Source organism: Perognathus longimembris, chromosome 1 (assembly GCF_023159225.1).
Source record: "Perognathus longimembris pacificus isolate PPM17 chromosome 1, ASM2315922v1, whole genome shotgun sequence".
NCBI classification, from domain to species: Eukaryota; Metazoa; Chordata; class Mammalia; order Rodentia; family Heteromyidae; genus Perognathus; species Perognathus longimembris.
Window position 1 is genome coordinate 452,261 of NC_063161.1, and position 27,652 is coordinate 479,912.

General features: G+C 42.3%; 1 protein-coding gene and 2 long non-coding RNA genes across 8 annotated transcripts in view; 2 read left to right on the plus strand and 1 right to left on the minus strand.

Moving 5' to 3' along the window:
- Nucleotides 1–27,652, minus strand: part of Ppp6r2 (protein phosphatase 6 regulatory subunit 2) — a 73,552-nt gene that overhangs the window by 40,173 nt on the left and 5,727 nt on the right. For 2 of the 6 annotated variants that reach the window (XM_048353624.1, XM_048353611.1), the window contains exons 2-4: nt 21,476–21,606; nt 15,403–15,484; nt 2,059–2,301 (exon numbers count right to left, since the gene is read on the minus strand). In XM_048353624.1, the coding sequence (XP_048209581.1) occupies nt 2,059–2,285 (227 nt within the window). In that variant the 5' untranslated portion in view covers nt 2,286–2,301; nt 15,403–15,484; nt 21,476–21,606. Of the gene's footprint in view, nt 1–2,058; nt 2,302–15,402; nt 15,485–21,475; nt 21,607–27,652 lie in introns of those variants that run through there. The other 4 variants (XM_048353620.1, XM_048353622.1, XM_048353625.1 and 1 more) reach the window with 4 other exon arrangements.
- LOC125356985 lies at nt 9,593–10,834 on the plus strand. The gene is made up of 2 exons (XR_007212022.1): nt 9,593–10,380; nt 10,589–10,834. It is a non-coding gene; the product is annotated as an uncharacterized LOC125356985 (long non-coding RNA).
- On the plus strand, nt 11,664–20,328 carry LOC125356996. Its single transcript, XR_007212033.1, has 3 exons — nt 11,664–12,277; nt 14,242–14,243; nt 20,295–20,328. It is a non-coding gene; the product is annotated as an uncharacterized LOC125356996 (long non-coding RNA).

Sequence of the window (27,652 nt, forward strand, 5' to 3'; positions counted from 1 at the left end):
CTCTCAAGCTCTGACTCTGCAACTCTGTCCACTCACTGACACTACTCTAGAACCCTTCTCCTGACCCAGAAGACCTCAGCTGTACTTTTCCCAAAGCTATCACCTTGCTCTATAAACAAGTCCCTGTTCTTCATTTAACTCACCCTCAATCAGAAATGTACCTGGCTGACTACTCTATGACAGCTTGCTACAGGCTATCCCATTACCCAGGCCTGTCCTGTTGTCCTCCAAAGGACAAAAGTAAGCAAAGATTTGCTATGAAGGGCCAAATAGCAATTTTTTTTGTAAGCCCTTTTTTTTTTTCAACTGGACTCTGTATTATATATGTCTGAGTGTGGTATCCACCAGAAGTCTATAGTCTGAGACCAAAAAAGTAAATTTCTAGCCTGGGCATCTGTAATCTTAGCTACTCTGGAGGTTGAGATTTAAGAATCAGATCAAGGTTCAAAGCAAGTCCAAAACAGAAATGTCCATGAGACCCTTATCTCCAATTAACCACCAAAAAGCCAGAAGTGGAGCTGTGGCTCAAGTAGTAGAGTGTGAGCCTTGTGCAAAAAAGCTTAGGGATAATGAATGCTCAGGCCCTGAGTTCAAGCCCTAGGACTGGCATGCACACACACGCACGCACGCGTGCACACACACACACACACACAGTGACTCACATCTACTTAGGAGGTAGAGATTAGAAGGGCTGAAGTTCAAGGCCAAGGTAGGCAAACCGTTATTGAGACATCATCTCAATCAATAAGCCAGGCATGGCTATTTATACCTATTATTCTAGCTACACTGGTGGCCATTGGTTGGAGGGTTGTGGTCTAATGCTAATCTAGGCAAAAACATGAGATCTTACGTGAATACCTGCCTAGCTGGAGGCCATGGGTTCAAATCCCCATTCGACCATTAAAAAAAAAGTAAAATTTATATAATGAACATTTGGAACCAAGTAGTCTTCCTTTTACTTTTTTTTTTTTGCCAGTCCTGGGGCTTGAACTCGGGGCCTGAGCACTGTCCCTGGCTTCTTTTTGCTCAAGGCTAGCCTTCTACCATGTGAGCCACAGCACCCCTTCTGGCCTTTTCTATATATGTGGTGCTGAGGAATCGAACCCAGGGCTTCATGTATATGAGGCAAGCACTCTACCACTAGGCCCTATTCCCAGCCCCTTTTACTTTTTTCAACCATGTAAGAAAGTAAAACATATGAGGAATGGAACATGCCTGTAATTCTAGCACTTAAGAGTCTGAGGCAGGAGAAGCATGAGATTAAGGCCAGCCTGAACTATGTATTGAGACCCTGTCTAAAGAAAGAAAAAGCAAGGTCATACTTTGCTGACCCTGTTCTAAGACTTTAGCACAACATGTACATACTTTATACTTCCTCATAAGTACCTAGAACTGTTATCTGTTATGTCACTTGTCCCCAGCTCTCTCTGGGACACTGTCTGCAACACAGCCTCTTTGCAGAGCTGCACACTCAGAGCCTTAAGCGCGGGATTGTCCTTTCCTTTTGCCTCCCAAGGTGTCTTCCTGGTTCACACTCTCCTTACTTTAATGCTCCATTGCCCCTTTTCTTTCTGTCATCTCCTAACATCCCAGCCAAATGTTGAATGTAACACTTTAGGGAAAACTTGGAGAAGGGTTACTACCATTGATGATAAGGACATATTTCCTCAAAGTTTAAAGCACTTCTTGGGACTCAAGAATCAGATACTGCCCATCTCTCCTGCCTGGCTCTTCTGCCAAGCCTGAGACCAACTTTGCTGACCATGCAGCTTCACTATGCAACCTCATGTGCCTTACAATTGCTGGCATAGTCTTTCAAGTATATTGTCACTCAAAATACTTCAACACATACCAACTTTATATGAAATTGTCTTGTAACTCAAGAGATTGTCAACTCTCAGCCTCATACACAACAAATCCCACAGTGGCCTCCTCACTTCTCAGGTTTAAAGTCTGAATTGCCATTAGAAAACCCTGCCACTGGCTATCCTCAAACACTGCCCACGGCCTCCCTGAGCACTGTCCAGTGCTGGACCCAATCACAGCCTCAGTACATACTTGAAGCGGACCTTCTCTTCCATGTCCAAGGGTGGGTCTTGTGTGATGAGGCTCACCAGCTCTTCCATACACTGCTGCCTGCACAGGAAGTCCAACAGCTTCTGATTCTGAGCCTTACATTCCTGTAGAATATCATCTTCATCCATCAACTCCTGCAGTGTCACATGTTCCTTGTCCAGCAGCTTATCAACATGGGACGTGGTATTCAAGTCAAACTTCCAGAACATGGTGATGGACACAGAGCTGTAAGAAAGAATAGAATCATTCATTCACCCTACTCTGTATATGCACCCTCAACTACACTACATCAAAATCCAAGAAGCTCATCCCTGTCATGAACATACTTAATTTCTGGGCCTCAGGTAGGGAGAGGGCTTCCCCCAGTAATTGCTCTTTTTTTCTTTTTTCTTTTGCCAGTCCTGGTCCTTGGACTCAGGGCCTGAGCACTGTCCCTGGCTTCTTTTTGCTCAAGGCTAGCACTCTACCACTTGAGCCACAGCGCCACTTCTGGTTGTTTTCTATATATGTGGTGCTGAGGAATTGAACCCAGGGCTTCATGTATACAAGGCAAGCACTCTTGCCACTAGGCCACATTCCCAGCCCCCAGTAATTGCTCTCCCCACATCACCTCTCCCGGTCCTGGGGCTTGCACTCTGGGCTTGGGAACACTGTCCCTGAGCTTCTTTTGCTCAAGGCTAGCACCCTACCACTTGAGCACAGCACCACTTCCATCTTCTTCTGAGTAGTTTACTGGAGATAAGAGTCTCACAGACTTTCCTGCCTAGGCTGGCCTCAAACTGCCATCCTCAGATCTCAGCCTCCTGAATAGCTAGGATTACAGGCATGAGCCACCACAATAATTGCTCTTATAAGACTTCCCCCAGCTCCATGGCCCCTCTCTCCAAGGTTCCTACTGAGTAACTCACCTTTTTGCTCTCTTCCCTGCCATCCCACAGTGCTAACATGCCCCTAGATGCTCTCAGCAACTTTCTGGATCCATGAGGCCCACATTTGCTGATGTTTCCCACATGTGCTGATGTCAGCAAATGGGATAAGCCTCTATCCTGAGAAAGTGAAAATCTCACAACACAAACCTACCTGCTGGATAAGCACAAGACAAGATCTTCCTTGAAGTCCCTTAATCAAACTCAAGAAAGCACATTTTGCTTGACACTACCCTCTTCTACCACTACCTACCACCTAGACCCTCAATTCACTGTCCCCATACCTCTGAAACCAACATCTTCATTACCACTTATCTCAGCTTCAAAACTGACAAGGACTCCAGACACCTATCACGCACTTAAGCTTCCAGATCCTTGGGGCACTTCTACCATTCTGGAACCCAGCTTCACAATAGGACACAATAACAAGTGACATTTTCCCACTTGCACCCTTGTGACCATGTTCCCTGCTACCAGACTGAGCTAAATACTTTGTCCCTTACAGCCCTAATGCTGAGTGAGTGTTGCTCACACACTTGAGACATGAAGAGCCCAAAGTGGAGCTGCTTCTTCCCTGTCTTGCAGGACAAAGGACTAGTCAAAGCAGCTCCACTAAAATACTTGACAACATATATTCAGGTGAACAGAAACATTCTACCTTGTCTACAAGCTGTAAGTAAAAAAAAAAAACTAAGCAAGAGTTATAGGCCCTGAGTTCAAAGCCCAGTATTAGTATAAACAAACAAACAAATAAATAAGCAAAAATCAGGGATAGAGCTATGGCTTAGTGGTAAGAATACTTGCCTAGCAAGCAGAAGAACCCAAATTCAAACCCCAGTACCACCAAAAGAAGGCGGATTAATTAATTAATTAATTACATATACAAGGAACTAAAGAATAAAAACAGATGGAACAAGGGTGAGGGAACAGCAATAATTGTAACCCCTCTATCACCCTTATAATTTAAAAAAAAAATTGTAATGACCTAGCAAGATAACAGACAAGAAAACCCAGCCATTTCAATAAATACATTAATGCAAACTGATGAATCACTTTAATTAAAGGCAAAATTTCCAGAGTGAATTTAAAAAACAAAAACAATTATATGAAGTTTAATGTGCAACTGGGCACTTATTAATTTTATTGCTCTTTTTTAAAGAACCAGAGTTTTTCCCTCCCTTATTATTTGTCCTTTTTCTTCCTTCCTTTCTTTGTGTGTGTGTGTGTGTGTGTGTGTGTGTGTGTGTGTGTGTGTGTATACCAGTATTGGGGCTTGGACTCAGAGCTTGGGGACTGTCTCTGAGCTACTTCAGCTCAAGGCTAGCACTCTTAGCACTTGAGCCCACAGCATCACTTCCAGCTTTTTTTCTGTTTATGTGGTACTGAGGAATTGAACTCAGGGCTTCATGCATGCTAGGCAAGCATTCTACCACTCAGCCACATTCCCAGCCCTATTTGTCCATTTTCTATTACACATTTTTCCTCTTGTCTTTGTAATCTTCTCCCTACTGAATAATTTAGTTCTATTTTGTTCTTTTACAAACTTCTTACAATAGAGGCTTACTTAGATCACTGGTCTATAGGGTTTTCTTCTCTTAAATTATAATCACTTAAAGCTGCAAATTTTCCTTTGAGAACTATTCCAGCTACATTACTCAGATTTTGGCCTCTTTTCTTTTATTTTCCCTGTCCTGGGGCTTGAACTCTGGGCCTGGGCTCTGTCCCTCAGCTACTCTGGCTCAAAGTTAGCACTCTACCACTTGAGAAACAGCACTACTTCTAGCTTTTTTTTGAGTAGTTTAATGGAGATGTGAGTGTCCTGGCTGGCTTTGAACTGTAATTCTCAGATCTCAGCCTCCTGAGTACCTAGGATTAGAGTACACGTGTAAGCCACGAGCACCCAGCCATTCTGTGTGTGTGTGTGTGTGTGTGTGCGTGTGTGTGTGTGTGTGTGGTGTGTGTGTGTGCTGGAATTGGCTTTTTAACTTAGGGCCCCACATTCTTGCTTGGCTTTTTCACTCAAAATCGGCACTCTACCACTTGAGCCACACCTCTCCTTCTAGCTTTTTGGGGGTTTAGAAATAAGAGACTCAGACTTTCCTTCCTGAGCTTGCTTTGAACCTCAATCCTCAGATCTCAGCCTCCTGAGTAGCTAGGATAATAGATGTGGGCCACCAGCATCCTGCTTAGCATGTTTTCATTTCCACTAAATTCAAAATACTTCTGTTAGAGAAAACCATGCAGACATCCAGGCCAGCAAATGGATGGGCAAGACCCCTTCTCACAAGAGAGAAGTGAGAAGTGCCTAGTATTGTATTCGGTGACCTTTATAATCTACTGAGGCTAGGAGGGACTAGGGGGTGGGGACTTGGGTGTGAATGTGTGGACCAGGGCTTCATCATGGAGGGCTAGGATTTATGGCTGCTGTCTAAGTAGTAGATCAAGGGTCTTGCAGCTGCTCAGACCTGAAGGTCATTCTAAAGGGATCTCATTGCCTTAGATGGTTGTAGCTGCCCCAAAAGAGTATCATTTCAAGGTAAAGGGGGTGGAGGCTGAATATTTACTGCCCTTACTAAATGAGCCTAGCATTGCCTAGGAAAGGAGCATGCTAAGCTATGAGAGGGAAGGTGATTGGACCAACAATTTCTAATTTATCTCATGATTTCTTCTGACTTTTAAGTGAATTAGAAGTACAATGTAGATGAATAAAAACAAAACAGGAAAAAGCTGGTGAAACCAGGTGCTAGTGGCTCACACCTGAACCCTAGCTATTCAGAAGGCTGAAATTTGAAGATCAAAGGATCCAGGTTCAGAGCCAGCCCAGGGAGGAAAGTCTATCCCCAACTAATCAAAAAGCTGGGTGCTGGTGGCTCATGCCCGTAATCCTAGCTATTCAAGAGGCTGAGATCCAAAGATGGCCATCCAAAGCCAGCCTGGGGAAGGAAAGTCTGTGAAACTCTGATCTCAAATTAACAACCAAAAAAATAAATAAAAAAGCTGGAAATGGAACTGAGACTCTATTTTGCCTAGAGCAGAAAAGCACAGGGACAATGCATAAGTCCTGAGTACCAAAACAAAACAAAATGGGGTACAATTGTTTCATGACAGAATGAAGAGGTAAAGAATGCTAGAAGGTGAAAGAATCTGTCCCAGCCATCCCAGGGGACCATGCAGAGAGTCATGGACAGGTTTATAAGGAGGTTTATTAGTGGGGCCATATCTCCCACAGGAGAGGGAGCAATATGGTGTCTGCACCTTAATCCAGGTAGTCACTTATATAACTCTGGGGCTAAAGGGGAAGTAGGTAGATCTGAATGGTGAGTGGGAATGGCCCATTATAGCTCTAGGGCAGGGAGTTCAGGTGAGGGTAGAGCTGGAAGCTAGTGGGAGGAGCTCAGGAACGGAGGTAAGGAAAATACTAAGAGAAGGGATGAGATTGATTGTGATACATTGTATAAAGGTATGGAAATATGACACTATAAACGGTTCCCCCTTGTAAAAGTAATGTATGCCTGAGAGGGTTAAAGATCTTTGTTTCAGGAACTATTTCAATGACACACCTTTGGCTGGAATGAAGCCTATCATTAATTCTTAGGTGGGTGGAGTACTCAAAAAATCTGTCTTACAAATGTCTACACCCTTACTGGGCCACCTAGGTTGGTTGAAAAGTTTAATTACAATGTTCTCTCTTACAGACCTCTGTTTCCATCCTCTATTCTATTTCCTTTAGCTTTCATCATTGTTCTTGGCTAGTCACTACCTATCATTCCTCCCTCAAGGACTTGAGACTGTAAAATCTCTTTTTTTACTGTTTATATGGTGCTGAGGAATCAAACCCAGGGCTTCATACATGCTAGGCAAACACTACTGCTAAGCTATACTCCCAGCCTCCCCCCCCTTTTTTTTGCCAGTCCTAGGGACTGTCCCTGGCTTCTTTTTTGCTCAAGGATAGCACTCTACCACTTGAGCCACAGTGTAAAATCTCTTATTGAATGAGAATTTCAGTCTTTGGCTACTTTCTCCTGGTATGGAGTGTTTGTTCTGTTTTTCTTTGTTCTCTGTTGATAGGATAGCTGGGGCGGCTGGGCTCCCCCTCAGGTCTTGGGATGATTCAGGGAGCTCTTACAGGAAGGGAACATATCCTTTGCAGATCACAACCTCAGATCTCAGCTCCCTGGGTAGCTAGGATTCTAAGTGTGATCCACCAGCACCTGGCCATTATCATCAATTTAGAAGGTATCTTCTTTTTTTTTTTTTTTTGCCAGTCCTGAGACTTGGGACTCAGGTCCTGAGCACTGTCCCTGGCTTCTTTTTGCTCAAGGCCAGCACTCTATCTATTGAGCCACAGTGCCACACGGCTTTTTCTGTGTATGTGGTGCTAAGGAACAGATCCCAGGACTTCATGCATGCTAGGCAGGCACTCTACCACTAAGCCACATTCCCAGCCTGAGGGTATCTTCTTGAGAAAGTATCTCTCCCCAGCTTTATATCCTAGAAGGCTTATATACTTGGAGAATGGAAACACATTAAAGATACAAGGGAGCCAGTAACATTTAGCATCATAGCCCTACATATTTAATCACAGTTATAAAGCAACTATTTAAAAGACCTTGACATAGACACTCCAATGAGTTCTGACTCAGTTAAGACTCAGTTTCATTAGTCAGAAGCTTGATAAAAGTAAACAGAAGTAATTTGGTAAGTTATTTTAAGAAATAATATTTCCTTTAAGCCCGTTTCTTGTAAATGTTAATAAGAGCAGAACAATATCCTTAAGACAGCCTCAATATTATAGACATAAGAGAATTAGGTGCTACTTCTATATCAGTATATTAAATCTTGACTGTAGAAAAATCTTTAGATAACCTTTTAAAAAAATTTTATTGCTGGGGCTGGGGATATGGCCTAGTGGCTAGAGTGCCTGCCTCGTATTCATGAGGCCCTGAGTTCAATTCCCCAGCACCACATATACAGAAAATGGCCAGAAGTGGCGCTGTGGCTCAAGTGGCATAGTGCTAGCCTTGAGCAAAAAGAAGCCAGGGACAGTGCTCAGGCCCTGAGTCCAAGCCCCAGGACTGGCCAAAAATAAATAAATAAATAAAATTTTATTGCTATTATAAAGGTGATGTAAACAGAGGTTAAAGTTACATAAGCCAGGTTAAGAGTACTTTTCTAGAGTCAGCTTTCTCTGAAGGTTCTCCCTTTCTCAATTCTTTCCACCCTCATCCAGAACTCAGAATGGGCAGACTGTCCATGTGTAGCCTAAGATGGAGCTGCAGGAAATTATGGCTCCTGCCCAAAGAGAAGGCACATAAAGTTTCAGGACACCCTTTCTGCCATCTGAAGTGAAGGCACTGCAATGTAATGATGTAAAATGCAATGATGTCAACAACCAACTATTAGATGGTTCAACAACAACAAAAACAATGTATTTATATGTATATATGAATACAATGTATTTATATCTGTATTTATCTTTATATTTATTTAAATTCTCACCTTAAATAAGTGATTCTAGGAAAAAAGCCCAGGAAGTGAAAAAAAAATGTTGTAAAGATTATTTTGGGGGGCTGGGAATATGGCTTAGTGGTAGAGTGCTTGCTTGCCTAGCATGCACAAAGCCCTGGGTTCAATTCCTCAGTACCATATAAACAGAAAAACCCTGAAGTGGGACTGTGGTTCAAGAGGTAGAGTGCTAACCTTGAGCAAAAAGAAGCCAGGGAAAGTGCCCAGGCCCTGAGTTCAAGCCCTAGGATTGGCAAAAAAAAAAAAGAAGAAAAAAACAGTGATGGGCTGGGAATGTGGCCTAGTGGTACAGTGCTTACCTCGAAAACATGAAGCCCTGGGTTCGATTCCTCAGCACCACATAAACAGAAAAAGCCAGAAGTGGTGCTGTAGCTCAAGTGGTAAGAGTGCTAGCCTTGAGCAAAAAGAAACCAGGACAGTGCTCAGGCCCTGAATTCAAGCCCCCCAAAACAAACAAAAACCCAATTATGTAGATTATAGTAGAAGATAAGGTTGCATCAAGGAGTTTTCATTGTAGCCCTAATGATCTGATGATTAATCACTATGTGGTGCTGAGGAATCTAACCCAGGGCTCCGTGCATGCTACCGGAGCACTCTACCACTAAACATTCCTAGCCTAATCTACATCATTATACATCTCCTTAGTACAACCTTTAGAATTTACTGCCTTAGTTATGAAATCCATTTGCCCCCATCATCCCTTTATAACTATTCTGTTATTTGTTCAAAAAGCATAGAAGCACCAACCTTTGGTTATTTGGAGGGGGGGGTACATTCTTGTTGAGATCTATATATACATGTAAAACTAATTTTAAAAAACGTTATACTTCTTTCTGTATGGTCCAATAATTGTTGTTGTTTTTTTTGTTTTTGTTTTGCCAGTCCTGGGCCTTGGACTCAGGGCCTGAGCACTGTCCCTGGCTTCTCTTTGCTCAAGGCTAGCACTTGAGCCACAGTGCCACTTCTGGCCGTTTTCTATATATGTGGTGCTGGGGAATCGAACCCACGGCTTCGTGTATACGAAGCAAGCACTCTTGCCACTAGGCCATATTCCCAGCCCTGGTCCAATAATTGGAAAAGGATTTGATTTGCTATATTCAGGAATTTACCACCACCTCTGGCTGCAGGTTCACAACCAGCATTACATTACTACCAATCTAATAGTATGGCTATTTCCCCTGAACTACCACAGTAGTTTAACATGAAATGTAACTCTATGTAGTTGCTATGTTTTAAGGAAAAAAATTTTAGCAAAATGCATGTAGTAAGTATACCCTATCATGAAAACTTACTCATGGAATCCATTCAGCATGCTCAGTTAATTGCTAGTTCTTTATAATTCCTCATTTATACAGTAGATATTTCCCTCAATTTAATTGTTCTTAAAATGAATTTTCAGTTTTCTAGTTTAGTGACACCTTCTGCTAAATTTCCATGTTTACCAATAATCTCATAATTGGGAATCTAATATTCAATGGCAGTCAGTGATGACTGCATCACAGTGAATAAAATGACCTTCCAGACATTCAGCTGTTTCAGGCTGAAGATTAAGGGTCTCTTTCTGGGTTGTCACTAAGTACTGTTTGTCACAGAACTCTTTCAGGGTAGGGGAACATACCCAAATTAAGAGTTACTTCATCTTATACTGGTCTTATACTCCCTTAAATCAGGCATCCCATGTGAAATACCTAAGTCCCTGATATGAATCTCATGCTCTTCCCCAATGGGATCAAAAACAAGGGGGAAGAAAAAGGCCTTTGACTAAGATATGGATGAGAGTGAAAGGTCATTTTTATGTAGACTTCGTTAGCCTTTTGTAAATATTGTAACTGGCAAGTATAAAATAGAAAAAGTATCGCTAAAGGGGCTGGAATATGGCCTAGTGGTAGAGTGCTTGCCTTACATACATGAAGCCCTGGGTTCGATTCCTCAGCACCACATAAACAGAAAAAGCCAGAAATGGTGCTATGGCTCAAGTGGTAGAGTGCTAGCCTTGAGCTAAAAGAAGCCAGGGACAGTGCTCAGGCCCTGAGTCCAAGCCCCCAGACTGGCAAAAAAAGTATAGCTAAAGCATTTGCTCTGTAAGTTGTTAACCTTTAAATATATAATTACTGCTAAAAATAGTCCTTACACTTAAGGAAAATTGGTGCCATTTTGAAAATGAGATCTTGTGCCATAAATGCAGCTGAATTAAATATAAATAGTTCACAAACTAGTGCTGTCAAAGAAATGAATAAAGTAGAAAAACCTAAGCAATAATGTTTCATTCTGAATTATGTAGTGTAATAAACTTGGATCATGCAGGATTTTAAAAAATGTTATACTTCTCTTTTTTTAAAAAAAAAGAATACATTTCTTTTTATTTATTTATTTTTGTCAGTCGTGAGGTTTGAACTCTGGGCTTGGGCACTATTCCTGAGGCTCTTCAGCTCAAGACTAGTGCTCTACCACTTGAGCCACAGAGGCCACTATGGTTTTCTGGTGGTTAATTGGAGATAAGAATCTCATGGGCTTTCCTGCCTGGACTGGCTTTGAACCATGATCCTCAGATCTCAGACTCTTGAGTAGCTAGGATTACAGGAGTGAGCCACCAGTGCCCAGCTACATTTCTTTTTAGACAATGTTATCCCTTCCCTCACTCCCAGTTTCTCCCTCCCATACCCACCCACAATAACCTTTTAATTATAGCTATCTTAATCACAAGAAAACTTTTTATAGATTCTTTCTTTCACATACTTCTCAACATCTACTCTTGAGGGAGATTTAGAACTTTATACAGACTGATAGGGAGAGAGAGCCACCCAGTGGAGGGCATTCCCTCCTCTTCCTGGGGACCTTGGGGAAAACAAAGACAGTCCATGAAGCCTGTACCTCCTCTTCTTCCAAAAGACCTTGAGAAAGCAGACTGCCCAGTAGAATCCATACACCCTCCTCTGGGAAAGCTGAGATAACAACACTGAGAAAGTAAAGATCTTGATGACTCTGAAGCTGACCAGGGCAGGGGACAGGCCCTTCCTTGGGGTGAGGGCACATGTGACTCAACCAGATGACAAAGCAACTAGGATTTGCCAAAAGAACGATTAAAAAAAGGGACTGAACAAGTCTGTAACAGAGCTATTGATTTTTGGGCCTCATTTCTGGTTCTCTTACATTGAGAAATCTGTACCCTCCTCCTCTCCCTCCTGTTGCTCCCCCTTTTCTTTCTTGCCTGGAAAACAGGTGGATAAGACCTCATATAGCATAAGGCAGCCCTCCTAGTTAAGAGTCCAGGTTGGGGGCTTATGACAACCCACCAATAACTAAGAGGCTTTTTCTCAGTTTCACCTGGCATCTTATTCTTACTTTCAAATAAACTCTGCCTTTCTACTCCACCTTTCATAATCCTAATTCTCTATCTGGTGACACTCTTCAAAAGAGTCTGTTATTTCAGCTTTCAACTAGTTTCACTCCAATAAAAAAAAAAAAAACCTCTCAATTTCTGCCAGCTTCTTGTGCCCCTGGTCAGACTGAGACAACAAACCTAGATAGTATCAGTCATACATCCTGCTACTTTCTTTAACCTTCTAGAGTTTGTTTTGTTTTTGGTGCCAAGGTCAGAACTCCAACTCCGTATTTGATGTTTGCTTTTGTTCACTGGCTGGTGCCCTATGACCTGAGCCAAGCCTCCCTGGAGTTTGTCTTAATCCTTCTTTTCCCATTTTAGAACAACCAGTTATTGCAAATCTTACTCTTCAACAATCATCCCTCATGTAAAAGCATATTCTCTTTCCTTTTGCTTTCTTCAAAAACAAAAACAAAACCAAACAAAGAAGCCTAGAGAGAGTCAGAAATAAAATAACTAAAGCTGGGCACTGGTGGCTTCTGCCTGTAAACCTAGCTATTCAGGAGTCAGATCCAAGAACTGCAGTTCAAACCTAGCCTAGCATATACCCTGAGCAACAGGAACCAGGATAGAACAAGGACACCTGCACCACCATGTTCATGGCTATACTATTCACAATAGCCAAGATAGGGAGACAACCCAGATTCCCCACTATAGAGGAATGGATCCAAAAAGTGTGGTACCTATATACAATGGAATTTTACACAACCATTAGAAAGGATAAAATAATGGCATTCGCAGTGAAATGGACAGAATAAGAACAAATCATAGTCTCCCTGATATGCAGGCGGTAGATTTAAAATGAAAGGAGATATGAGACTTAAAAAAGGACAGGCCTTGACCTAGAGAAGGGAAAGAAAAACAGGGCGTAAGATATCACAAGAAATGTACACACTGCCCTACTATGTAACTGTACCCTTTTTGCACAACACCTTGTCAAAAAAATTTGTGTTCAATTAATAAATAAATTAAATTAAAAAAAAAAAAACAGGCTTGGGAGAAAAGCACCAAATAGCACCTTTTCATATGTACATAAAATAGTATACAGACTGAAAAGAACCCCAAAGATAAGGAAACAAAGGACCTCTTCTTAATTTGTCTTACAGTTTTTAGAGAACCCTATATTCTTTACCTTACATATGGTGTATACATGTACACATCCAAGTGAAGCTGGGAGGAAGGCCCAGAATGAGTGGAAGGCAGGTGAAAAAGTACAGCAGAGGGCTGGGGATATAGCCTAGTGGCAAGAGTGCCTGCCTCATATACACGAGGCCCTAGGTTCGATTCCCCAGCACCACATATACAGAAAACGGCCAGAAGCGGCGCTGTGGCTCAAGTGGCAGAGTGCTAGCCTTGAGCGGGAAGAAGCCAGGGACAGTGCTCAGGCCCTGAGTCCAAGGCCCAGGACTGGCCAAAAAAAAAAAAAAAAAAAAAAAAAAAAAGAAAAAGTACAGCAGAGGGGCCCAACAGCTGCAACAGACATTGATGAAAGTGAACAAAGCAACTCAAGGACAGTGATGGGAGGGAGGAAATGAAAGAAAAAGAGGGAACAGATGATACAAAGGAAAAGGAAAGAAATATACACATTACCCAATCTGAAAGAAACTGTTTTATTGTAAATGTTAGTAGAGTTCATAAGTTTTGTGGGTTGTTTTGGGGTTTTTTTTTGCCAGTCCTGGGGCTTAAACTCAGGGCCTGAGCATTGTCCCTAAGCTTCTTTTGTTCGACACTAGCACTCTACCACTTGAGCAAGAGCACCACTTCTGGCATTTTCCATTAATGTGGTACTGAGGACTGGAACCCAGGGCTTCATGCACGCTAGGCAAGCACTCTACCACTAAGCCACATTCCCCTGAGTTCATAAGCTTTGTAGATTAGAATGATGAAGTCCATCATTGGGAAGGTTAAAATGTGTACTATGATATTTATGTAGTTACTTAATCTTAATAAAGGAGAAAAAAAAGCTAGCCCAGGCAAGAAAGGTCAGACTCTTATCTCTAAGCACCAAAAAAGCGGGAAGTAGGGCTGAGGCTCGTAGAGCACAAGCCTTGAGCAAAGAAAGCCCATAAGACAGCACTCAGACTCTAAATTCAAGCCCTAGAGTGCACACGCGCACGCGCGCACACACACACACACACACACACACACACACACACACACACACACTGAAAAACATACCAGGAAAATATGAACCTTAAGAAAATTGAAGTAGGGGCTGGGAATATGGCCTAGTGGCAAAGAGTGCTTGTCTCATTTACATGAAGCCCTGGGTTCAATTCCCGAGCACAACATATATATAGAAAACAGCCAGAAGTGGCGCTGTGGCTCAAGTGGTAGAGTGCTAGCCTTGAGCAAAAAAAGACGCCAGGGACAGTGCTCAAGCACTGACTGAGTCCAAGGCCCAGGACTGGCAAAGGAAGGAAGGAAGGAAGGAAGGAAGGAAGGAAGGAAGGAAGGAAGGAAGGAGGGAGGGAGGGAGGGAGGGAGGGAGGGAGGGAGGGAGGGGAGGGGAGGGAGGGAGGAAGGAAGGAAGGAAGGAAGGAAGGAAGGAAGGAAGGAAGGAAGGAAGGAAGGAAGGAAGGAAGGAGAAAAGAAAAGAAAATTCAAGTAGTATGAGCTAGGAATGTGATTTAGTGGGAGAGTGCTTGCCTAGCATTCATGAAGCCCTGGGTTTGATTCCTTAGCACCACATAAATAGAAAAGGCCAAAGTGGTGTTGTGGCTCAAGTGGTAGAGTGCTAGCCTTGAGCACACAGAGGCTTAGGGATAGAGCCTAGGCCCTAGGTCCAAGCCCCAGGACAGGCAGAAAGAAAGAGAGGGAGGAGTGAGGAAGGGAGGGGTGGGGGGAGGGAGACAGAGAGAGAGAGAGAGAAAGAGAGAACTGAAGTAGCAGGGTGCCAGTGGCTCACAGCAGTAATCCTAGCTACTCAGGAGACTAAGACCTAAGGATCGTGGTTCAAAGCCAGCCTAGGCAAGAAAGTCTCTTAGACTTTTTTTTGGTGCCAGTTCTGGGGCTTAAACTCAGGGCCTGAGCACTGTCCCTGGCTTCTTTTTGCTCAAGGCTAGCACTCTACCACTTAGAGCACTCCACTTCCAGCTTTCAGGTAGTTAATTGGAGATAAGAGTCTCGGACTTTCCTGCCACTCAGTCTCCTGAGTAGCTAGGATTACAGAGGTGAGCCATCAGTGCCTGGCTTAATACCTTTTTTCCCCATACCACCTGAACCAGAGCTCTGCATTCACTTTTTTTTTTTTTAAGTAGTTAAGTAGAGATAAGAGTCTTTTCTCCCCAGGCTGGCTTCAAACACATTATCCTCAAGTATAAGTCTCCTAAGTAGGTAGGATTATAGGTGTAAACCACTAGTGCCTGGCTCAATCTTAATACTTGACAAACTAAATTTAAGGCAAAGAATAACTATGAGGCAATGACAAATGCTCCACACAAGTGAGAAATACAAGGAAAGAAGATCTAACCATCACAAACATGTACATACCTTAGAAGATTCTACGAGGTCTATAAAGCAGCAATGGACAGAAATCCATAGATAAAAACTGCCTTGGCTCTGGGCATTGATCCTAGAGAAACAAAACCAAGTTCATACAACAATCTGAATGTACATAGTAGGTTTATTTATTTATAACAGTTGAAAACTGGAATTGTTCCAGATGCCCCTAAACATGCAAATGCTGATACAAAGGATATATACTAAGAAAAACTACCTGGTAATAAAAAGGAATTCTTGAGGGCTGGGAATGTGGCTTAGTGGTAAAGTGCTTACCTAGCATGCATGAAGCTCTGGGTTCAATTCCTCAGTACTACATAAACAGAAAAGGCTGGAAGTGGTGCTGTGGCTCAACTGGTAGAGAACTAGCCTTCAGCACAGAGAGGCTCAAGGACAGAGCCCAGGCTCCCAGTTCAAGCCCCAGGACCAGCATAAATAAATAAATAAATAAATAAATACTTTAAAAGGAACTATTGATGCCTATAACAACTGGATGAGTCTCTAGGAAATTATCATGGAGCAAAAGGTTACATATTATAGGCTTCCATTTATAACATTTTTCTTCTTCCTTTTTCTTTCTTTTTTGGTGGGGAGGGGAGGAAAATAGTCTTACTATATTGCCCAGGCTGGTCTTGAACTGTTGGACTCAAACAATTGTCTAGTCTTAGCCTCCCAAGTAGATGAGACTATAGCTGTGTGCCAGTATGCCCAGCTTATTTATACTTTGAAATTATAAAATTAGAAATGAAGGACTGGTTATTGGTGGTGACTAGAAACAAGGAGGAGAGTGGGTGGTAAGAGGGAAATGAACATGGTTACAAAAGGTGATGAGGGATTCTCCTGGCTTTGGAACTGTTCAGTATTTTGACCAATTATTCAGCACTGAGTGTGCGCGCGCACACAAACACATACACAGAAAGAGAAAGAGAGAGAGAGAGAGAGAGAAACACTGAAAAGAAAATGAGTTAGGGATGTCTGAATAAAGTTGGTAGACTATCAGTATGAATCTTAGTTGTGGAAGTAACACTGTGACTTAGGTGGTAGAGTACTTAGCCTTGAGCACAAAGAGGCTCAGGGAGAGCGCCCAGACCCGGAGTTCAAGTCTTACGACCTACCAAAAAAAGTGAATTCTTAGTTGTGATCGTCTACTATAATTCCGTTCTGGGGGAACAGAATAAAGAGTATAAGAGTTCTTTCTTGGGCTGGGAATATGGCCTAGTGGCAAGAGTGCTTGCCTCCTACACATGAAGCTCTTGGTTCGATTCCCTAGCACCACATATATGGAAAAAGGCCAGAAGGGTGCTGTGGCTCAGGTGGCAGAGTGCTAGCCTTGAGCGGGAAAAAGCCAGGGACAGTGCTCAGGCCCTGAGTCCAAGGCCCAGGACTGGCCAAAAAAAAAAAAAAAAAAAGAGTTCTTTCTTCCTACAGTTTTAGTATTAAAAATGTAAACTTTAACTGGGCAAGGTGACTCACACCTAAGCTATATGGAAGGTTGAGACTGTAAAGCTGATTGGGAGGATTGAGGCAGAGAAGTTCACTAGCAAGTTCACTAGTTCACTAGTAAGATAGCACAAGAAATGTACATACTGCCCTACTATGTAACTGTACCCCTTTTGCACAACACCTTGTCAAAAAAATTTTGTTTAATTAATAAGTAAATTATAAAAAAAAGAAAAGTTCACTAGACCTCTTCTCAAAGAGGAGCTGGACAGGATGACATGTGACTCTCATCCTAGCTACACAGAAAGCTAAAAATAGGCAGGCTGCATCCATCTATATACCTGCATAGGAAGCAAGACCCTATCTCAAAAATAAGAGGGCTGGCTGGGAATGTGGCTTAATGGTAGAGTGCTTGCCTAGCATGCATGAAGCCCTGGGTTCCATTCCTTAGTACCAGATAAACAGAAAAAGCCAGAAGTGGTGCTATGGCTCAAGTAGTAGAGTGCTAGCCTTGAGCAAAAGAAGCTCAGGGACAGAAGCCCAGGCCCTGAGTTCAAGCCCCCAGACTGGCAAAGAAAAAAAAAAAAAAAAAGAGGGCTGCAGGTATGGTTCAGAGGTAAGAAGAGCCTAGCAAGTACAGAAACCCAAATCTAAACCTAGTAATATTTTTTAAAGCACATGCTATTAACAATCTCAGTCTGTTAAAGAGATATGAAGAACATCCAAAAACAGAATACCAAAACATTTCATATCCCATGTAACATTTACAAGCACATACTAAATCAATAAAAGATGCCTGAACAACTCCAAAAGATCTTTGTCTCCCAGGTGCTGGAGGCTCATGCCCTATCATCCTAGCTGTTCAGAAGGCTGAGGATTGTAGTTCAAAGCCAGCCTGGGCAGAAAAATCTGTGAGACCCCTTCCCCCCCACCCCCCGCCCCAGATCATGGGGCTTGAACTTAGGGCTTAAGTACTGTCCCTGAACTTTTCTGCTCAAGGCTAGTGTTCTACTACTTTTAGCCACAACACCACTTCCAGCCCCTGAGTTCAAGCCCCACAACTGACAAAAAAAATCATTGTCTTACAGAATGTTATCTCCAAGACTAATAAATATGGAAACTAAAATCTGAGGGCAGTTTTTTTTTAAAACCTTATATATGGACTGACAAGCTATGCCTAAAGTTCATATGCGATCCAGAATAGACAAAACCTTGAAAAGATGAGTAAAACAGCAGGACTCACATTTCCCCATATCAAAACTTAATACAAAGCTAGCCATCAACACAGTATGCTCCTAGAACAAGAAAGACACACACATCAAATGTGCAGGACTGGGAGTCAAGGGGCAAAAAACACACATAAATGATCAAGCGATTGTTTACAGGCCTAGGACTGTTCAGTGGGGAAAGTAGTCTTTTTCTACATATTATGCTGGCCAACACAACGGGAGAGTCTTTCCCATCCTGACAAATGTCTTTCAAGATTCCCTCAGGACTGCCAAGCACACAGTACAGTCAACATCCTTTATACTCTTACCTAGCAGCCAAATAAACCTGAACTTCTTTAGTTTTTCAGAGTAGCAGAACTATCAGGACAGAAAATTGATTTCAAACAGAAATATTGCTCATGTCATCCTATTAGTTCCAAGAAAGAGTCCTTTAAACAGAACATTCTGTAGTAGACTGTTGCTAAGAGAATTAGAATCAAAAACTTCACCATATTACCTGTCTAGACACAGTTGTTTTTTTCTTTTATTTATTTACTTAAGTTTTATTTCCTTAACTTTTTCTTCTTTTGGAGGTAGTGGTAGTAGTAGTAACTGAGCACCCACTTGCTAGGCCTGTGTTTTACCATGCAAGCCATACCCTCAGTGTCCCTCCTTCTCCTTTTTGGGGGGTTGTTATTATTTGTTGTGCAGCTTGAACTTAGGGGAGTTATCCCTGAGCTCTTTTGCTCAGTGCTACTTCCAGTTTTCCAGTGGTTAATTAGAGATAAGAATTTCATGGACTTTTTTGCCTGGGCTGGCTTTGAACCACAATCCTCATATCTCAGCCTTGCAATCCTCAGGTTTTAGCCTCCTGAGTAGCTAGGATTTCCAGCCTCACCTTTTTATACACTAATTAAAAATAAAAGAAAAAAAACATTATGGGGGCTGGGAATGTGGCTTAGCAATAAAGTGTTTGCCTAGCATGCATGAAGCCCTGTGTTCCATTCCTCAGTATCACATAAACGGAAAAATCCAGAAGTGGCACTGTGGCTCAAGTAGGAGAGTGTTAGTGATCAAAAGAAGCTCAGGGACAGTGCCCAGGCCCTGAGTTCAAGCCTCAGGACTGGAAAACGTTATATATATACATATATATATATATTACATATAGTATATGTAATTTATATATATATAAAACACCTTTATATTCTAACCTTTTTCTCAATATCATTTTCCATTTCCCATTTCTGGATGCTGTATACTGGGTAATTTTTCATGTATATGTTCCATTTCACTAATTCTATCTATATCACATTTAATCTATTTAACTCATATACTAAGCTTTTAATGCCAACAGTTTTTTCATTCCGCTTTTAGTTACTAATTTTTATTGGATTGTGCATTTTTCCTCAAACACTTCATCACAATTATCATACATACTGTATCAGATTATTCAATATCCAAAGGGCTTAGGACATCTAATTAGGCTAACTCTTCCCTCTAAAACAGTTTTTGTGGCCAGGCACTGGTGATTCATGCCTGTAACCCCTAGATACTCAGGAGGATGAGATCTGAAGACTGCTGTTTAAAGCCAGCCTAGGTAAGAAAGTCCATGAGATTTTTATCTACAATTAGCCAGCAAATACCCAGAAGTGGAACTGTGGCCCAAGTGGTAGAGTGCTAGTCTTGAAAAAGCTAAGGGACAGCACCCAGGTGGACTTCAAGCCCCACAACCAACCAAAAGAAAAAGTTAAAAGTAGGTGAGTCAGAGCCCAAGAACATATTGGACAGGAACTGAGACCCTATCTTAGTTTAGAAAAGGACTGGAGGCATGGCTCAGCAATAGAATGTATTATATGCCTAGCAAATAGGATGACCTGAGTACCCCAGAATCACCACTTAAAAAAAAAGCTCAATGCATTGCTATGTGCCTGTCATTCCAACTATATGGGAAACATAAATAGGAGACTGGTGGTCCAACCTGGCCTGGGAAAAAGCAACACTCAATTAGAAAAATAGGTACAAAAAGGGTGAGGGTGTGGTTTAAGTGAAAAAGTATCTGTCTAGCTGTATGCTGGTGGCTCATGCCTGTATCCCAGATAGTCAGGAGGCTGAGATCTGAGGATTGTGGTTCAAAAGCCAGCTCAGGCAGAAAAGCCTCTAATCATCAAAAAGCAAGAATCAGAGCTGTGGCTCAAAGTGGTAGAGTCCTAGCCTTGAGCAAAAGAGCTCAGGGAGGGGCTGGGAATATGGCCTAGTGGCAAGAGTGCTTGCCTACACATGAAGCTCTCAGTTCGATTCCCCAGCACCACATATATGGAAAACGGCCAGAAGGGGCGCTGTGGCTCAGGTGGCAGAGTGCTAGCCTTGAGTGGGAAGAAGCCAGGGATGGTGCTCAGGCCCTGAGGCCAAGGCGCAGGACTGGCCAAAAAAAAAAAAAAAAAAAAAGAGTGCTTGCCTCGTATACATGAAGCCCTGGGTTCGATTCCTCAGCACCACATATATAGAAAATGGCCAAAAGTAGCGCTGTGGCTCAAGTGGTAGAGTGCTAGCCTTGAGCAAAAAGAAGCCAGGACAGTGCTCAGGCCCTGAGTCCAAGGCCCAGGACTGGCAAAAAAAAAAAAAAAAAAAAGAGCTCAGGGACAGTGCCCAAGCCCCACGTTGAAGCCCTACTACTAACAACAACAAAAAAAAAGTATCTGCTGTAGCAAGTATAAGGCACTAAGTTCAAACCTCAATACTACCTCAATAAAAAACCATGGTGTATTCTGACTGTAAAGTCAAGTCACATAAATTTAGTCTACAGAAATTGTGAGGGACTACATTAAGTATACATTTCTCTGGAAAAAAATTATGTTTCCTTGAGCAATGAGAATAAGTCTCACTTGGTCTTACTCTCTTTCGCCCTTGAGAATATAACTGTTTTGCCAATCCTGTGGCTAGAACTCAGGGCCTGGGTACTGAGCTTCTTTTGCTCTACCACTTTAGCCACAACACTACTTCCAGCTTTTTCTGAGTAGTTCATTGGAGATAAGAATCTATCTCATGGAGGGGCTGGGAATGTGGCTTAGTGGTAGAGTGTATGCCTAGTATGCATGAAGCCTTGGGTTCAATTCCTCAGTAACATATAAATAGAAAAAGCTGGAAGGGGCACTGTGGCTCAAGTGGTAGAGCGCTAGCCTTGAGCAGAAGAGCTCAGGGACAGTGCCCAGGCCCAGAGTTCAAGCCCCATGACTGGAAAAAAGAAAAATTATAAGAGCACTAGCCTCAAACTCAGGGATAGTGCCCAGGCCCTGAGTTCAAGCCTCATGACAGACAAAAATTAAATAAATAAATAAAATTTACTGTCATTCATTCTTTGAACTTTTATCTCTACAAAACAATTACACAAATCAGAATTGAATAAAATGAAAAGTTACCTTTCTTTAGAAACTTGTCAGTTAAATCTTGTATTCAGGCAAAATAGAAAAACATTTGATTTCTTTTCTTGGCATATATGCAATTTTAAGAAGAATATTTTCATCCAGTAGAAGATTTTTAGTCTTGTTACCTGAAAAATAAGAGAAAAAACTATCTATCTTAAGTTCTTCCTTTGTAGAATTAACAAAATGGTAGACAAAAAAGACAATAAAAACAAAAAACAGTATCTTTATGATACATTTTGATTGTCAATTTGACTAGACTGAGAAGCACCTAGATTAATAAAGTACAGCTTTGGGGAGTGGGGGTACAGTGAGGGTCTTTCCAGAGAAAATTAACTAGGGTGGGAAAATTTGCCCAGAATATAGCCAATACCATTCCATAGACTAGACACCCAACAGAATATAAGCAGAAGGAGGCTGGGAATATAGCCTAGTGGCAAGAGTGCTTGCCTTGTGTACATGAAGCTCTGGGTTCGATTCCTCAGCACGACATATATAGAAAAAGCTGAAAGTGGCACTGTGGCTCAAGTGGCAGAGTGCTAGCCTTGAGCAAAAAGAAGCCAGGGACAGTGCTCAGGCTCTGAGTCCAAGACCCAAGATTGGCTATATGTATGTATGTATGTATGTATGTATATATATATGTATATATATGTATGCAGAAGGAAGCCAGCTAATATACAAATAAAGACATTCCCATTCTCTCTCTTTCTGTTTCCCTCCCTTCTTCCCTCCTTCCCTCCCTCTCCCTCTCTCTCCTTTTCCTTCTTCTCCCTTCCCCTCTCTCTGCTTCCTGCACACCAGAATGTGAGTTGCTCTTATTAAGTGTGTCATGCTCTCCCAATCACAATGAACTGAAACCTCTGAAACTATAAGATAAATGAAATTTTCCTCTCCTAAGTTGTTTAGTCACAGCCACGTAAACATAGAAAACTGGAGCCAGAGCCAGAAACACTGGAGGCTCACATCTGTGATCCTAGTTACTCAGGAAGCTAAGATCATAGGATTGTGGCTCAAAGCCAGCTGAGGCCAACAAATCCGAGAGACTCTTATCTACGATTCACTAGGTATGGCTCAAGTGGTACAGCACCAACCCTGAGTGAAGCAAGACTATAAGGCCCTGAGTTTAAGTTCTAGTAACTGAAAAAGAAAGAAAAAAAATGGTACCACAGAAGTGGGATCACTGCTATGACTAATCCTGATCATGGGATGCTTAAGCCTTTGGAATTAGTTTGCATTCACAGAAAGAATTTGGAAATACTTTGGGGAAGCTAAAATTTATCAAATTTATAGTTAAGATTTCATGGGGTGTAGAATATTTTTAAATAACCTTAAAATGACATATTTTAAGTAAAAGATTATACATTCAACTTTTTAAAAAATGAAGACTGCTAGGCATAGTGGTATAGACCTGTAATCTAGTTGTATTCAGGAAGCTGAGGCAACATTGTGATAAGAGCACAATGGTCAGCCTGTGATATACAGCAAGATTTTGTCTCAAAAAATAAGTTTTTTGTTATATGTAGGGACAACATAATTATCGTTTTCAACATAGTTCCTCCATCCCCCAGTCCTGGGGCTTAAACTCGGGGCCTGGGCACTGTCCCTGAGCTTATTTTGCTCAAGGCTAGCACTCTACCACTTTGAGCCACAACACCACTTCCGGCTTTTTCTGTTTATATGGTACTGAGGAATCGAATCCAGGGCTTCATGCATACTAGACAAGCACTCTACTACTAAGTCACATTCCCAGCCCGCAACATAATTTTTTTTTTTTTTTTGGCCAGTCCTGGGGCTTGGACTCAGGGCCTGAGCACTGTCCCTGGCTTCTTTTTGCTCAAGGTTAGCACTCTGCCTCTTGAGCCACAGCGCCACTTCTAGCCATTTTCTGTATATTTGGTGCTGGGGAATTGAACCCAGGGCTTCATGTATGGGAGGCAAGCACTCTTGCCACTAGGCCATATCCCCAGTCCCCCTTAACATAATTTTTAAAAAAATAAGATATTGCTAGGTGCCAGTGGCTCATGCCTATAATACTAGCTACTCAGGAGGCTGAGATCTGAGGATTGCAGTTTAAAGCCAGCCCAAGTAGGAAAGTCAAAAGACTACTCAGAAAAAGAAGTGACACCGTGGCTCAAGTGGTAGAGCATTAGCTTTGAGCAATGAAGGTAAGGGCAGTGCACAGGCCCAAAGTTCAAGCTCCAGGACTGGCAAAAATATAACTATATATATAAGATACTGAAAAATGTGAGACATGTTACACATTTCTCCTATCCAAGTACTAACCAGGCCAGACCCTGCTTAGCTTCCGAGATCAGACGAGATCGGGCGCGTTCAGGGTGGTATGGCCGTAGACATGTTACACATTTCTATAAAATGCATACTTCTTTCTTACATGCTTATAAACAGAATTATCTGTTAATAAACTACCTTCAGTTGCCTTGGAATAGGAACTGTGTAGCTAAGGAACATGGTGAGAGTTCAGATTATCATGTGCAGGAGGTACCTACAGGAAGTAGCAATAAAAGACCTTGAGTCCTGACTCTGGTTTGTCTGACTTTGGAAAACATTCATTTTCTTTGTGCCTCAATGCTCTCCTAAGAATACAAACAGAACTATTAAAAGTAACTATGCTAGCCACTTGCTGGTGGTTCATACTTATAATCCTAGCTACTCAGGAGGCTGAGTTCTGTGGATCACAGTTTGAAGCCAGCTTGGGCAGGAACGTCCATGAGATTCATAGCTCCAAATAAGCCAATGTGGACTTATGGCTCAAGGGTTAGAGTATTAGCCTTCGGCAAAAAAAGCTCAGGGTCAGTGCACAGGCCCTGAGTTCAAGTCCCGGGACAGATATAGACTTTTAAAAAAGAAAGTGGTACTGTGGCTCAAAGTGGTAGAGCACTAGCCTTCCCAGGCCCTGAGTTGAAGCCCCATGACTAAAAAAAAAAAAGTAAGGGCTAGGACTGTGGCTTAGTGGTAGAGTGCTTGCTAGCATACATGATGCCCTGGGTTTGATTCCTCAACACCACATACACAGAAAAAGCTGGAAGTGGTGCTGTGGCTCAGGTGGTAGAGTGCTAGCCTTGAGCAAAAAACAAGCCATGGACAATGCCCAGGCCCTGAGTTCAAGTCCTAGGACTGGCAAAATAAAAAAACAACACAACTATATTGTTAGCTGCGTATGGTAGTACATGTCTGTAATCTCAGCACTCAAGTACAGAGGCAAAAAGATTATGAGTTCCAGGCTACATAATAAGACACTGTCTCAAAAAATAAAAATGTTGAAAGAAAAAAAGAGTAACTACATTGTTAAATTGTTTTAAAGATTACATGAGGTGGCATGGGTGTAAACGTTAGAAAGTTCCTAGGCCAAGCATGGTAGCTCACATCTATAATTCTACTTGGGAGGCTAAGGAAGGAGGGTGGTGAGTTTGACACTAGACTGGGCTATATAGATGAAGTCCTATTTTACTAAATAAAGCTTTACCATAGTGCATCCACTGTGCCTCATATAATCACTTATCACTATTATTCAAAATTTTCAAATAAAATATTTTAAAAGGTAGCCTATAATCCTAGGTACTTATGAGGCTGAGATTTGAAAGTTGAAGTTTCAAGTCAGTCTGGGCACTTATCTTCAATTAACTAGCAAAATTCTGGAAGCAGTGGTAGGATTTAAGTGGTAGAGTTACAGCCTTGAGCAAAAAAAAAACAAAAAACAAAAAAACTAAGCAAGAACTCAAACCCCTGAGTTCAAGACCCAGTACTGGCACTAAAAAAAAAAAAAAAAATAATAATAATAATAATAATAATAATGGCTGGGAATATGGCCTGGTGGTTAAAGTCTTGCCTTGTATACATGAAGGCCTGGGTTTGATTCCTCAGCACCATATTTATAGAAAAAGCCAGAAACAGCACTGTGGCTCAAGTGGTAGAGTGCTAGCCTTGAGCAAAAATGAAGCCAGGAACGGTGCTCAGGCCCTGAGTTCAAACCCCAGGACTGGCAAAAATAAAAAATAAAAATAGCGAGGGAACGGATAAGGAATCAGATACTGGTTTTTATTATCTCAGTCTCCTTATTTGTTTGTTTGCTTGTTATGCCAATCCTGGGGCTTAAACTAGGCCTGGGCGCTGACCTTGAGCTTCTTTTTAATCAAAGCTCACTTGAATCACTTCCAGTCTTTTCTGATTAGCTTATTGGAGATAAGAGTCTCATGGACTTTCCTGCCCAGGCTTGCTTCAAACTCCAATCCTCAGATCTCAGACTCTTGAGTAGCTAAGATTATAGGTATGAGCTACTGGCACCGGGCTTCAGTCTCCTTATTTATGAAACAGGAAAATTATAGTTCCTATATTCTCAGGTACTGTTAGGATTAAATTTAAAATTCCCGTAAATATTTATGGTGGGGCTGGGAATATGGCCTAGTGGTAGAGTGCTTGCCTCGTATACATGAAGCCGTGGGTTCAATTCCTCAGCACCACATATATAGAAAAAGCCAGTAGTGGCACTGTGGCTCAAGTGGTAAAATGGATGGATTTATTGGGGAAGCAAAAAGTATACTGACCAGCCAGGGTCATGGCCCAGACTCGGGAGCTGGGACCACAACTATAAAAAACAGGCTGGCCGGCCAGGGCTGCAGCCCAGACTTGGGAGCTGGGACCATGTGCCCTGGGCCATGCTCGGATTATAAAGGCAAATACTACATGGTCAAGCTTGCCACACACAGGTGGCCAATGAGGTTACAACACTTACAGAGCATGCCAGGTCACACGCAGGTGGCCAATGGGGTTACAATCTGCCTCATAGCAACTGTTTGAACCAACCTATCATTTTAGTTAGACTTGGCACATGGATTTGGCGGGGCTCACATGACGCAGGTGGATACGCCTACTCATGGGAGGGCACAGGTTTAACCTTGAACTACTCAGGTGGTCAAATAGTTTACACAATCTTATCACAGCAAAGGGGAACCTCCCTGGATTGGACGGGGAGATCTTAGCGAAGATGGAGTTGGCTTCTGCTCTCTTTAACTAATCTGAGATGGAGTCAATCTGACACCCCTCAACAGCCAATGATGGCACTGGTCGGATCTGACCCCTATATTACACTTACCTTTCCTGGGCTCCAGATTCTTCTGCAAGTTAACACCTCCCTAACAACCTTTAGACTTCTTGGACTTCTTCCACTACACTCTTCCAAAAGAAAGCTTTGCATTCCACCTCTGATATGCAATCACTGCCTCTAGCCTACTACTACCCTGACCCAACTCTAGTCAACAGTGCCACTGCCACCCATTTGTTCCATCAAGAACCCCAGAGGGCCTGGGATTATGGCCTAGTGGTAGAGTGCTTGCCTTGCATACATGAAGCCCTGGGTTCCATTCCTCGGTACCACATACACAGAAAGAGCCGGAAGTGGCGCTGTGGCTCAAGTGGTAGAGTGCTAGCCTGGGGCAAAAAGAGCTCAAGGACAGTGCTCAGACCCTGAATTCAGGCCCCAGGACTGGAAAAAAAAACTGGTCTAGGGACATGGTTCAAATGCAGCACCTATCCAGCAAGAACAAGGTATTGAGTTGAAACTACAGTACTACTACTGATAGTAATAATTATAATAAACAATAAAAAATAAATTTAGATATATCATGCTGTATTCTCTCATGCATCTCTTCTAATGTATTGTTTCAATAGGTCTATCCTCTAAAATATCTCCCTAAGTTAACAACTGAGGTTTAAACCACAATTACACTCCCTTCCTTGCCATGACAAATGTCATACCTCAACTCAGTCTCCAGTCTATGTTTCCCCCCACAACGCAAGACTCACAACCCAACTCCTCACAATAATAGGTTGAAGGAAAGACCAACTCTCCAACCTACAGAGTCTATCCTGTCTATTTCCCCCACCCCTTTACTCTGGCTCCTGGAAGATCCAGCCTTTCCCACCTAAGAGCCTCTGCATCTGCTGTCCACTTAGCCTGAAAGAATCTGTGCCTCCAATCTTCTCATAGCTACTTTCTTTTCATCTGCAAGAGCTTAGCTGACATTAGTCATGGAAGTCAAAAAGGAAGAGGAACCAGAAAGGAAGAGACATCAAGAGATGAACAACTGAGTGTCAGAAGCCAAGGAGGGATATCAGGAAGAGGCTGTGGAAGAATGATAGGGGTTAGGGAAAGTGTTA